The 12,533-nt window shown below is 43.4% G+C and overlaps 1 protein-coding gene across 2 annotated transcripts in view; it reads right to left on the reverse strand.

Moving 5' to 3' along the window:
- The window catches only part of syndig1l (synapse differentiation inducing 1-like), a 174,382-nt gene that overhangs the window by 114,500 nt on the left and 47,349 nt on the right, over window positions 1–12,533 (reverse strand). For both annotated transcript variants that reach the window (XM_043697097.1, XM_043697098.1), the window contains exon 2: window positions 5,701–6,244. In XM_043697097.1, the coding sequence (XP_043553032.1) occupies window positions 5,701–6,129 (429 nt within the window). In that variant the 5' untranslated portion in view covers window positions 6,130–6,244. The remainder of the gene's footprint in view (window positions 1–5,700; window positions 6,245–12,533) is intronic.

The following is a 12,533-nucleotide window of genomic DNA, read 5'->3' on the forward strand; positions in this document are numbered from 1 at the left end:
CCTTAAGCTGCCCCAAGGGGTTTTTACAGTTAATTAGGCCTTTACCAAAGTATAGTTGCTGTTTCAATGTCAGATGCACAGCAGTCAATTTGTGCAGAATACAAACAGCAATGAGATAACAAACAGATCACCCACTCTTTTAATGATGCTGTTTTGAGGAATAAATGGTAACCCAGACACTATGGGCTCGTTATCATCTCCACTACACAAGATCTCCTGTTCATAATTGTATTCTACTCATTCTCCCTTTTAAAGAAACAGTCTAGGGTGTTAAATACATCTCTTCTCAACTCTGTTACCCTCTCCATTCTGAAAAGTCCAATTTTGATAAGTACAGCATGTTAACATTTCACAACAGTATTATGACAGGGTTTGTCTGGTCAGATAAATTCAGTGGTTAGCACTGCTGCCCCCTAGCACCAGGGGCCTGGGTTCAATTCCAACCTTGGGTGACTGTCTGTATGGTGTCTGCACCTTATCCCTGTGACACCTTATCCTCCCACTGTCCAGTTATTGCAGGTTAGCTGGATTGGTCATGCTAAATTGTCTGTGGTATCCAGTGATGTGTAGGCTAGGTGGGTTCGCCATGGTGAAAGCTGGGCTACAGAGAAAGCTGGGGGGGGGGGGGGGGGGGGGGGGGGGGCAGTGTTGGGTCTAGGTTCGTGTAGGACATTCTTCTGAGAGTCAGTGCTCAATAGGCTGAAGAACCTATTTCCAAATTGTAGGGATTCCAGTTGTCGGAGCCTGGATTTTGGTTTGCATATCCTTCCAGATTCTTCTAGTGTCTCCCAGACTGAAAGACGCATCCATTTTGAGCACTGCTGCTTGCAAACTGGGACAAAGTGGAATTCACACTGTTGTGAAAGGGAATGGTTTTGAAAGAGTTAATATTCTTGTTGATCTCTTCAGATCATGTCGCACAATGGGTGGAAATAGTGAATTGGCCACTTGCCTTTCTAAGGAACAGATGTATTCTGCACAGCTCCTAGGAGTCCTTAGCAATTATTCTGGAATAGAAATGTGGCTGTTCTTATTGCTATCATACAATTAACAATCTTGTTAACAAATAACAGTGCTACTGTTATTTAAATTTAGGGGGTTCAGTTCTATTTTAAGGCTTAGTTGAGGAGGTTTTTTTTCTTTCTCAGAGTGTAGTATGTCCTCCAGCAATGATCTTGTGACAGGCTGCAGAAAAAGTACAGGCAAAATAGGATTGGTGGCATTGAGCTGCCTCAAAACAAAAACCTTACTCTGAAGCATGTATTGGCAGCAGATACCACGGGGTGTCAGGAGTGGCAGTTAGAATAATACCACGTTGGCCTTTGCCATCTGTACCGGTATAGTTTCTTCACCTGCTCATTGATGGTCTTCTGAATCTGTGAAATCTTACACCACGACTGTGACCAGAGGTACTCAACTGTTGGGATCTGACCTTTTATAAAAGTCTAGGCGCTCGCATCTGGACATTGCAGCCTCACAAGGGAGTCACACTCACAAAGAGTTGTGCCGTGGGGTGGAGCAGGTACATCCCAGCTTGCCCCTGACTCCAGGAGAGAAGACATATGAGGTGCTAGTTAAGAAAATAAAGCTTCTTGTTGAGCTGCCGTTTCAAAGAAACTCAGTCAAACAATTGGTTGGTCAGGCAAAGGGGTTCAGTTAGTTCAGTTGGCTGGATGGCTGGTTTGCAATGCAAAGTAATGCCAACAGAGGGATAGGGTTCAATTCCTAAACTGACTGAAGTTACCTCGAGCGTCTCTCTTTCTCAACCTCTCCCCTTGCCTGTGACATGGTGACCCTCAAGTTAAACCACCACCAATTGTCTCTATCTCCCTCTCTCTCTCGCTCTCTCTCTCTCTAATGAGAGACCAGCCCTCTGGACTTTACCTTTTACTTTGTGTTTGGTCAGTGTGCAATATTTGAGAGGAGCAAAATTCACGTTGTACCAGACTAGGGGATTTTGATGAGCAGTCAATGCTGGTCAAAAGGAGAGGGAAAGACAAGGGTGGAGTTATTCATAACAACGAAGAACAAAGAACAGGCAGGAACAGACCCTTTGGCCCACCAGGCCTGTGCTGACACATGATGCGTTTCTAAACTAAAAGCCTTTTGCTTCTACACACTCCTTTTCCTTCTGTTCCCTGCTTATCCATGTATTTGTGAAGATGCTTCTTAAATGTTGCTTTTGGATATGCTTGTATCACCAGCACATTTCAGGCACTTACCATCCTCTGTGTGAAAAACCCAGCTCTGACATCTCCTTTAAACTTTCTACTTAGACCTACGTCTCCTAGTAATTGACATTTCTACCTTGGGAAAAGGACTCAGACTATCCATTCTATCCAGGCCTCTCATAACTTGGTAAACTTCTGCCAGGTTGTTCCTTGTCCTTCGACATTCAAGTGAAAGCAAACAAGTTTGTCCAATCTGTCCTGATAGTTAATTCCCTCTAAACCAACCAATATCCCAGTAAACTGCTTCTGTACTCTCTCTAAAGACTGTACATCCTTCTTCTAGTGTGGCAACCAGAACTGTATACAATATTCCAAATGTGGCTTAACTAAAGTCCAAACAGCTGCTACATGACTTGCCGATTTTTATACTCTGTGCCCTGACCAATAAAGGTAACATGCCATATGCCTACTTGACCACTTTATCCACTTGTGTTTCAGTGAACAGTGAACCTGTATGCTTGGATTCCTCTGTACGTTATCGTTTCTAAGGGGTCTGCTAATTGGTGTACACTTCCCTTTTGCATTAGCTCTTCCAAAATGCATCAACTTGGATTTGTCTGGATTAAATTCCACCTGTTATTTCTCCAAACAAGTTTCCAGGCTATCTATATCCTGCTGTATCCTTTGGCAATCCTCCTCACTACCCACAGCTCCCCCATGTCATCAGACCATCTACATTCTCCTTCAAACCATTTATATACATTACAGACACCAAGGGTCCCAGCACTGATCCCTGTGGAACACAGCACTGATCCCTGAGAGTTGGTGCTGACTCAATGGGCCAATTGCCCTTTTCCACGTGGCAGGTATTCTCTTTTCACAGTTTGTCTTCTCCCATTTTGTACTTTCACCCAAGGAGCACTCTTGTTCTTATCCATAAGTAACTTAATTTACAGAATTATGGTCGCTATTCCCAAACTGCTCCCCACTGGAACTTCGATCACTTGGCCAGGCTCCTTCCCTCATACCAGGTCTCGTATAGCCTCTTTCCTGGTTCGACTATTTACATATGCTTCAAGAAATCCTCTAGATACACCGAACAAATTCACCCTGATCCAGGCCCCGGGCATGAAGGGAGTCCCAGTCAATAGAGAAGTTAAAATCATTCACCAGACCAACCCTGTTGTGTTTACATTTTGTTATAATCTGTCCACATACGGTGGCACAGTCGTTAGCACTGCTGCCTCACAGCACCAGAGACCTGGGTTCAATTCCCGACTCAGGCGACTGACTGTGTGGAGTTTGCACGTTCTCCCCGTGTCTGCGTGGGTTTCCTCCGGGTGCTCCGATTTCCTCCCACAGTCCAAAGGTGTGCAGGTCAGGTGAATTGGCCATGCTAAATTGCCCGTAGTGTTAGGTAAGGGGTATGGGTGGGTTTCGCTTCGGCGGGTCAGTGTTGGGCCGAAGGGCCTGTTTCCACACTGTAATGTAATGTAATCTAATCTAAGCACGGCAGGTACGAGAGGCTATAAAAGAGCCTCCTGGACAAAGCACCCTGGCCACAACTCTCCTGGCAAAGGCCATTGCTTTTAACATAAAACTGACTGAGGATACAAAATTTAAATTTCACTTGCAAATACTTCACATTGCCTTTGTTTTATGCTATTCGTGAGGGCTCCATGGTGATTCCAGATGAGCTTAATCCAAAAGCTATGCTGTCATGTCAAAGAGTCATAGAGATGTACAGCATGGAAACAGACCTTTTGGTCCAACCTGTCCATGCTGACTAGATATCCCAACCCAATCTAGTCCCACCTGCCAGTACCCAGCCCATATCCCTCCAAACCCTTCCTATTCATATACCCATCCAAATGCCTCTTAAACGTTGCAATTGTACCAGCCTCCACCACTTCCTCTGGCAGCTCATTCCATACACGTACCACCCTCTGTGTTAAAAGGTTGCCCCTTAGGTCTCTTTTATATCTTTCCCCTCTCACTCTAAACCTATGCCCTCTAGTTCTGGACTCCCCGACCCCAGGGAAAAGACTTTGTCTATTTACCCTATCCATGCCCCTCATAATTTTGTAAACCTCTATAAGGTCACCCCTCAGCCTCTGACGCTCCAGGGAAAACAGCCCCAGCCTGTTCAGCCTCTCCCTATAGCTCAAATCCTCCAACCCTGGCAACATCCTTGTAAATCTTTTCTGAACCCTTTCAACTTTCACAACATCTTTCCAATAGGAAGGAGACCAGAATTGCATACAATATTCCAACAGTGGCCTAACCAATCTCCTGTACAGCCGCAACATGACCTCTCAACTCCTGTATGCATTGATGGTTAGAGGGGAATTAATGACATTTTGTTTATTGTGGATGAAAGTATGATGCATATTTGCACTCCCACCTTCCTGAATGTTCAGGTTTGTGCCCAGTGTTGTACTCACTGCTCCATGGTACGGAATACCTGGGAACTACATTTGCTGATGGCTCAATGAAAGAAAGTAAGCCATCAACAGCAGACAAAGAGTCTACAAAAGAATTTATTCAAGTTAAGTAAGTTGACAGATGAAGTATAAAATGGGTGAATGGGAACTTGTCCACTTTGTATCAGCAAGATAGAAAAGCAGTGTATTGTTGAATTGGAACTAGACCACAGATCTCTACAGTACAGAGCCAGCTGTTAGTATGCAGCTGCAGCAAGTGATTAGTAGGCAAGTGGAATGTTGTCACTTATTGCAAGGGGAAATTGAGGATTAGGGAAACAAAGTGTTGCTCCAGTACACAAGGCTAAATAGGACAGCATCAGGAGTGCTCTATATACTTCTAGTTTCTTTGTTTATGAATTCAAAATAATTAAATTAGAAGCAGGCCAGAAAAGGTACGCTCAAATAATTCCTAGGGTGAAGGGTTTAACGTATAAGGAAAAGGTGAGCAGGTTGGGCTTCTATCTAATGGAGTTTAGAAAAATGAGACGCGATTTATTGAAAGATATAAAGAGGAAACCTGACAGGGTGGATGCTTTCCCTTGTTGGACTTTATAGAACCTGTGGGCACCATTTAAAGATTAGAGAGTCTAGATCCGATTTAAGATGGAGACGAGGAGATTTTCTTCTCTCAGAAAGCTATTTAATTAGAATCTCGTCCCCCAGAGAGGTGAAGGGTTAGTCTACACACTCGGGACTTGATCAAGGCAATGTTGGGAAAGCAGTGTGATTCGCTGTCCTGTCTGATTAAATTTCCCCATTGCCAAAGAAAATCTCCCTCTCTACCCAAGCTTTTAGTCACAAAATATCTTAGAGTAGAATATTCTTGATGAATCAAGAGAAATAGTTATTGGAAGGATAGACGGTTCCTCCAATTCTGTGGCTGTTGTCCTGATCCCTGTCACCATCTCTGCAACTGTCCATCTACAACCACAATAAATCAATGTCCATTCCCTACATGCAATTGAACATTCACAAATATGTAACGTGATACACTTGAGTGTTCCAACATTAAGAAAAATTAATTAGAACGGGAACGCCTTTACCTCACAGTCATGAAACTCCTCTTCCTCCACCTCATAGGAGACAGTTTGAATTTTGACATCGTTCTCTGTGTAGTCCACGTGTTTAGATTCTGAATGGTCAGGGGAGTCAATCGTCAAGTTCTTCCTCTCAGTGAATGTCGTCTCACTGCTGTCGTTCCTGTAATCCTTGACACCCTCTTTCATCTCGTCCTTATACAAAATAAAGTTTGGCCGGTAAAAGGCCTCGACAGCCAGATGCAGGGAGCTGGCGTCCAGGAGCTGATGTGTGAAGTTGGCTTTGGGTTTGTTCTTGGCAGAACCATTGCTCATAAAGTAGTTCAAAATCTTCTCTTTATAGTGCTGCTGCTCGCTGTAATCGTCCTGGTAACCATAATCATGCTTATTGTTTTTCTCGAGCAGAGGATTCTGAAGTTCTGTCAGGTTTTCCATTGTTTTCTCAGGGCAGGGTGGACGATGAAAGGGAGGGGTCGGGACGGTTTCCGGGGGCAGCTAGTCAGGTGATCAATTGACTGTTAGGCCACGAGGATGATCATTGGCCCAAGGCCTATAGAGAAGAAGAAGGAGAGAAATTATGTTTGGTATCTTCACTCCAACATCTTAGAATTCAATAAACAAATACTTTTTATTTGCTGTTCAGGTTATCACTTGAATTACCCACTATCAACATCCTGTGGGTTATCATTGATCAGAAACTTAACTGGACTCAGCACATAAGCACAGTGGCTACAAGAGCAGGTCAGAGGTGAGGAATACTGTGGCGAGTGACTCACCCCCTGACTCCCCCAAAGCCTCTCCACCATCTACAAGGCATAAGCCAGGAGTGTGATGGAATGCGCCCCACTTGCCTGGATGAGTGCAGCTCCAAAAACACTCAAGAAGCTATACATAGCAGCCCACTTAACTGGCACTGCATCTACTCCCTCCACTACCGATGCTCCGTAGCAGCAGTGTGTAATTTCTGCAAGATGAACTGTAGAAATTCACCAAAGATCCTCAGTCAGCGCCTTCAAACCCACAACCAGTTCCGTTTAGGACAAAAGCAACAGGTATATGGGAACACCCCACTTCTTTCAAGTTGCCCTCCAAGCCACTCACCATTCTGACTTAGAAATATATCATCATTCCTTCACTGTTGCTGGGTCAAAATCCTGGAATTCCCTCCTTAATGGAATTGTGGGTCAACCTACAGCAGGTGGACTGCAGGGGTTTAAGAAGGCAGCTCACCCACACCTTCTCAAGGGCAACTAGGGATGGACAATAAATGCTGGGCCCAGCCAGCGACACCCACATCCCACAAAATGAATTTTTAAAAATCTGATTGAGGAAGCAATGGTGTTCTGCCATCACAGTCTTCATCATTGGCTGGCACATTCCTCTTAAAATGCATGAACTTGATTGAAGGCTGTTTCAGACCATCGAGAACTGAATTGAGAAGAAACCTCCTCACCCAGAGGGTTTTAAAATCTACAGAATTCCTTGCCCAGTGAATTAGTTGACGCTACTCCCCAGTAAATATTTTTAGAGCTAAGATAGATTTTTTTTTGAACAGTGACGCAGGAGTCACTAAATGCCAATTTATCTCCTAACATTTGCACCAATTTGTCGGGCTGAGTAATTTTATGATGGAGTGGACACCTGGGCGAGAATAGAATCAATCTGATTTAGAATAAGCCATGTCTGTAATCAACTGTAGATTATTTATTAATAAAGCTGAAGTGATAACATCACTGCGGTTACTCCTTGTGTGTGAGAGGAGTCAGATTTAATGCACCAACTGCATCGATATACAGTCGTGCTGACTGCAGGTTCATTAGCAAAGCTACGTGACCATGGCAGGATTTGAATTCATGAATTCTGAGTCACTAATCCTGGGCCGCGACCTCTAGACTACTGAGTGCACAACTTTCCATCCTTTATCACTCAAGTGTTTTCCCATCCAAATAACAAAATTGTCCAAAGTACAAAACACATCAGGTAATGCTTGATCTAAGCTGCTCAATAGCATTGAAACAGATAAATTAGAAATATTGGAGCAGACATATTAGGACCAGAGCAGACTGTTCCAACTGCTTGAGCCTCTCCTGTCATTCAATGGCAGCAGATTTGTTTGTCATAGAGTCACACAGCATGAAAACACAGTCCAACTAATCTATGTTGACCCTGTTCCCAAACAAAACTAGCCCCACTGCCTGCGTTTGGCAAATATCCCTCTAAACCTTAAATAAAATGGAAAGCACTGTGAATGCAGTTAACCAGGAACAAAAAACAGCAATTGCTGGAAAAGCTCAGCAGGTTTGGCAGCATCTGTGGAGAGAAATCAGATATAATGTTTCGGGTCCAGTGACCCTTCCTCAACCTGTCAAACAACATGGCCTCTCGGGTGGGTGTGAATGATTCGGTGGTTCTACTCAAAGAGTAGGGGCATTCTACGTGGCATACCTGATTCTCCAGCCAACACCTAAAACGAAACAATGGATTGGGTCGTTGATGTCATTGCTGTCTGGGAGCCCCATTCCTGATGCAAATGAAGCAGTATCACAGAGATACACCAGCTGGATCAGACCTGAAGGATGAAAGCTGATACAGAGCAGGGAACCAGTCATGCTAGCACAGGGAAGCCACATGACCCTATGAAACAGAGAGTGGCACACAGGAAGGAACCCACACATTGGCAAATGAGTCTAATGGCAGGCAGTGAGCACTTGGGCAGCATAGGGGGCATTGTGGGGACTTAACAGGAAGGAGCAAACACAACTGAAGGCAGCCTCCAGAAATGCTGTAGGAAGTAACATGGAAGGAATTCTTTAAAGTTTTCTGGGAGCAGCCCATGAACTTTAAAAACGTAGTGTTCCTTAAAGACTTCCCTCACTTTCTAAAGCCAAGAACTGCTCTCACAGCTGACCACACCTCAGTGTGATCATTCCCCCTCCTTTACCCTCATGATGGCTTATGACTGAAATTATTTCAAGCTCAGTCTCTGGTCTAACTGAATAATTCTTTATTTATTTACATAATCCTTAATTTTTCATCCAGGTTTAATTATATAAATATATATGTATAGAGTTTGATCACGGCTTGTCATGAATGGGGGCATGGCTCAAACATGGATCTGCTGAGGTAGCAGGGGTATCGAGTTAATTGGAAATGTCAGGGAAACAGTGTCCTAGACTTCACCTTAAATAGACAAATCTTTGATGTGTTTGACAAAGCTGGAGATTGTGTGAAGGGTATTCCATATCACAGAGAGGGATGCTTTCTCACAGATGAAATCATAAAGGTGATTCAGGTGATTGATGTAACTTTAACTGCTTTATTATTTCATTTCTATTGATCAGACTTGGGTGTTCCAAATAAAATAGTACACCTGGAGAATACTAATCAGCTTTAACCCACCCAGGAGTCCAGAAACCTGAATGTTATGAGATGGCAAACTTGCTCTATTGTAGATAGATTTAATTTCAGTTTTGCATCTCTTCAGTCCATATTTCAAAGAAATTCCTTATGGATTTCAATCACTTCTTCGCTTGTTGAAATATGGACTGAAGAGATGCAAAACCAAGGTGGGTATATGACCCCATTAATAGAGCAAGGATGGAACTAAGTGTTGGGAAATACACATGTAGTTTATGTAATTCCAATAGCACACATCTCTTGCTAAGAGGGTAGCTTGATTCACCACCTTCAACATTCATTCCCTCCACCACGCGGACAATGTGCCTTATTGTATACCATCTATAGGATGTAAGATAGTCTCCTGCCAGTATTGCTGGTGAATATGGGCATCATTTCCATTGAGTGTTGGGATCCCTGTTTTGTTCAGAAAAAGCCCACCCAGTGAAAAATCAATGCTACTGCCATTTCATTCTGATGCTGATCCTGCTCACTGTTTCAGTAGCAGCAGGATTCAATACTGCTGAGTTTCAATGGGCTGCACTTTCTTTTTTTTAACATGCCTGAGTGTCTGAGTGCAACTGAAAAGCAATGGAAATATCAGTGCCATATTCATTTATTGTTGTTTTCTTTGGTGGCTGATCTAAAGATACTTAATGTCCTGCTTTAAACGTATAGTGCACGCTGTGCTATACTTCAGCTCCAGAGACAGAGCTTGCCACCAGGTTGTCTCATGTTGTGATGTATTTGACTGACTGGAACATGCTCGAGTTTAATGTATTTCTCATCTCTGAATGAACCACATCTCCTGTATTAATGCCCTTCACAACAGAAGACCATAAGTAATAAGACGTTCAGCCCCTCAGTAGGACCTCATTGGTGAGGACAGATGGGCGAGAGTTACATTTGAGGGGGTGGGGGAAGAGAGACTGGAATAGAAGATCAGAAGTGTTTGAGATGCAATGGCGTCAGGGGTGATATAGGCCAGAAGGAGATGCAAGAGAAATTGGAAGCAAAGTTTCGCTAGTCAGAAACTTCCAGCACTTTCCAATTCCATGACCTCTGACCTAGAGACAGGTGTACAACTATAGCAGCAGGAAGAAGTGAGGACCTTATTGAACTGAGAGTATAATTGCAGAAGCAATATTCTTAACGAACCGAAAAAATTATTTGTGTGAATGATTAACTGAGGAAGATTATTTTTTTGGGTTGGTAGAATGGGTTGAAGATGTCATAGCAGCAATTAAATGGAGTTACTTCATGCTGTCTTTACACATGCCACTTTGGCACAGAGCAATCTGAGCAGTAAAGTGGTACAGCTTACAGGGATCAAAATGCCTGTCATGACAAAACAGCATGGGGCTCCATGTGAGTGATACTATGGAGGAATCAAAAACCAAACATAAAAGCAGGCAGGAACCAGGAGCATTGGCTAGGTCATTCAGACCCTAAAGAAAATGAGATGGCAATCAAATCATTAAAGCAAGTAACATTCAGACCACACAATTTTGAATTACCTCCAACAGAGATTCTATGCTAAACTGTAAGAGCGGCACGGTGGGTGGCACGGTGGCACAGTGGTTAGCACTACTGCCTCACAGCGCCAGAGACCCGGGTTCAATTCTCGCCTCAGGTGACTGACTGTGTGGAGTTTGCACGTTGTCTGCGTGGGTTTCCTCTGGGTGCGCCGGTTTCCTCCCACAGTCCAAAGATGTGCACGTCAGGTGAATTGGCCATGCTAAATTGTCTGTAGTGTTAGGTCAGGGGTATGGGTGGGTTGCGCTTCGGCGGGGCGGTGTGGACATTTTGGGCCGAAGGGCCTGTTTCCACACTGTAATGTAATCTAATCTAAAAAAAAACTAATCTAATCTTTGACTTTTATAAATAATAGCTGGGACCAGATTCCCAGATTCCCAACCCCATTCCTCATGTCCCTGTTTTTACTAGCATGGGATTGGGATGTTGACTATTGTGGGTCGCTGCTCTGAATTTAAACAAAAGCTTAGGGAATAATTGTTGTTAGGTACATTCTCCACACAAATGCCTTAGAATCATAGAGTCGTACAGTTTGGAAACAGACCTTTCAGTCCAACTCGCCCATGCTGACCAAGTTTCCTAAACTAAACTAGTCCCATTTGCCTGTGTTTGCCCATATCCCTTTAAACCTGTACTTTTTATGGACATGTCCAAATGTTTTCTAAGTATTGGAACTGTACCTGCATCCACTACTTCCTCAGACAGTTCATTCCACACATGAACCACCCTTTGTGTGAAAAAGTTGCCCCTCAGCTCCCTTTTAAATCTTTCTCCTCTCACCTTAAAATTTATGCCCCCTAGTTTTGAACACCCCTATCCTTGGGAAAACACCTTTGCAATTAACCTTATCTGTGTCCCTCATGATTTTAAAACCTCTCTACCTCCTACCCTCCAGTGAAAAAGGTCCCAACCGATTGAGCCTCTACTTATAACTCAAACCCTTCAGTCCCAGCGACATCTTTATAAACCTTTACTGCACCCTTTCCAATGTAGCAGTATCCTTCCCATAGCAGGGTGACCTTGTAAGCTGTACAGTTTTACTGCTAAGATTACTCTGTGCTAAAGTGGCACATGTAAAGACAGCATGAAGTAACCGTTTAACTGCTGTTATGAAATCTTCAAATGATTCAACAAATCCCCAAAAATAATCTTCCTCAATTAGGCATTCATACAAATATTTGCCTGGTTTATTGCCTCTGCAGTTACACAGTGTACAGTGTTCTAAATTTGACTTCACTAATGTTCTTTACAACCCTCAACATGACACCCCAATTCCTGTACTCAATGGTCTGAGCAATGATGGCAAGCATGCCAAACACCTTCTTTACCACCCTGTTTAGCTGTGACGCAACTTTCAAGGAACTATGTACCTGAACCCTGAGGCCTCTCTGTTTGACAACACCGCCCAGGACCCTGCCATTAACTGTGTAAATCCTGCCCTTGTTTGTCTTATTAAAATGCAACACCTCAGCAGTTATCAAAATTAAATCTTCTTACAAATGTCTTTGAACTTAAGTCTAAGTCAGCCAGGGGTTTTGAAGCATCCACAAAATCTCCTACCGAGACCTCCCTTGGAATATTGCCATCTGTGCTCTGATGTCAATGAGACAAGAGAGGAGTTGATTATTTAAATGGAGAAAGATTCAGAAAGCCACAGGACAGAGTCCTTGTGCATACATCACAAAACATTAGGATCCAAGTTCAGCAGGTGATAGGGAAGGCAAGAGAAATGGTGCCTTTATTAAAAAGAGAATGGAGTACAAAAAGTAGAGAGGTTTGCTTAAACTGTACAAGACACTAGTCAGACTACAGCTGGAATACTGTGATATGGGCCAAATGCAGTTTGGGTCCCTTTATTGAAGGAAGGATGTACTGGTGATAGAGGCAGTTCAGGGAAGGGTCTGGGG

This window comes from Chiloscyllium plagiosum, chromosome 10, assembly GCF_004010195.1.
Source record: "Chiloscyllium plagiosum isolate BGI_BamShark_2017 chromosome 10, ASM401019v2, whole genome shotgun sequence".
NCBI lineage: Eukaryota > Metazoa > Chordata > Chondrichthyes > Orectolobiformes > Hemiscylliidae > Chiloscyllium > Chiloscyllium plagiosum.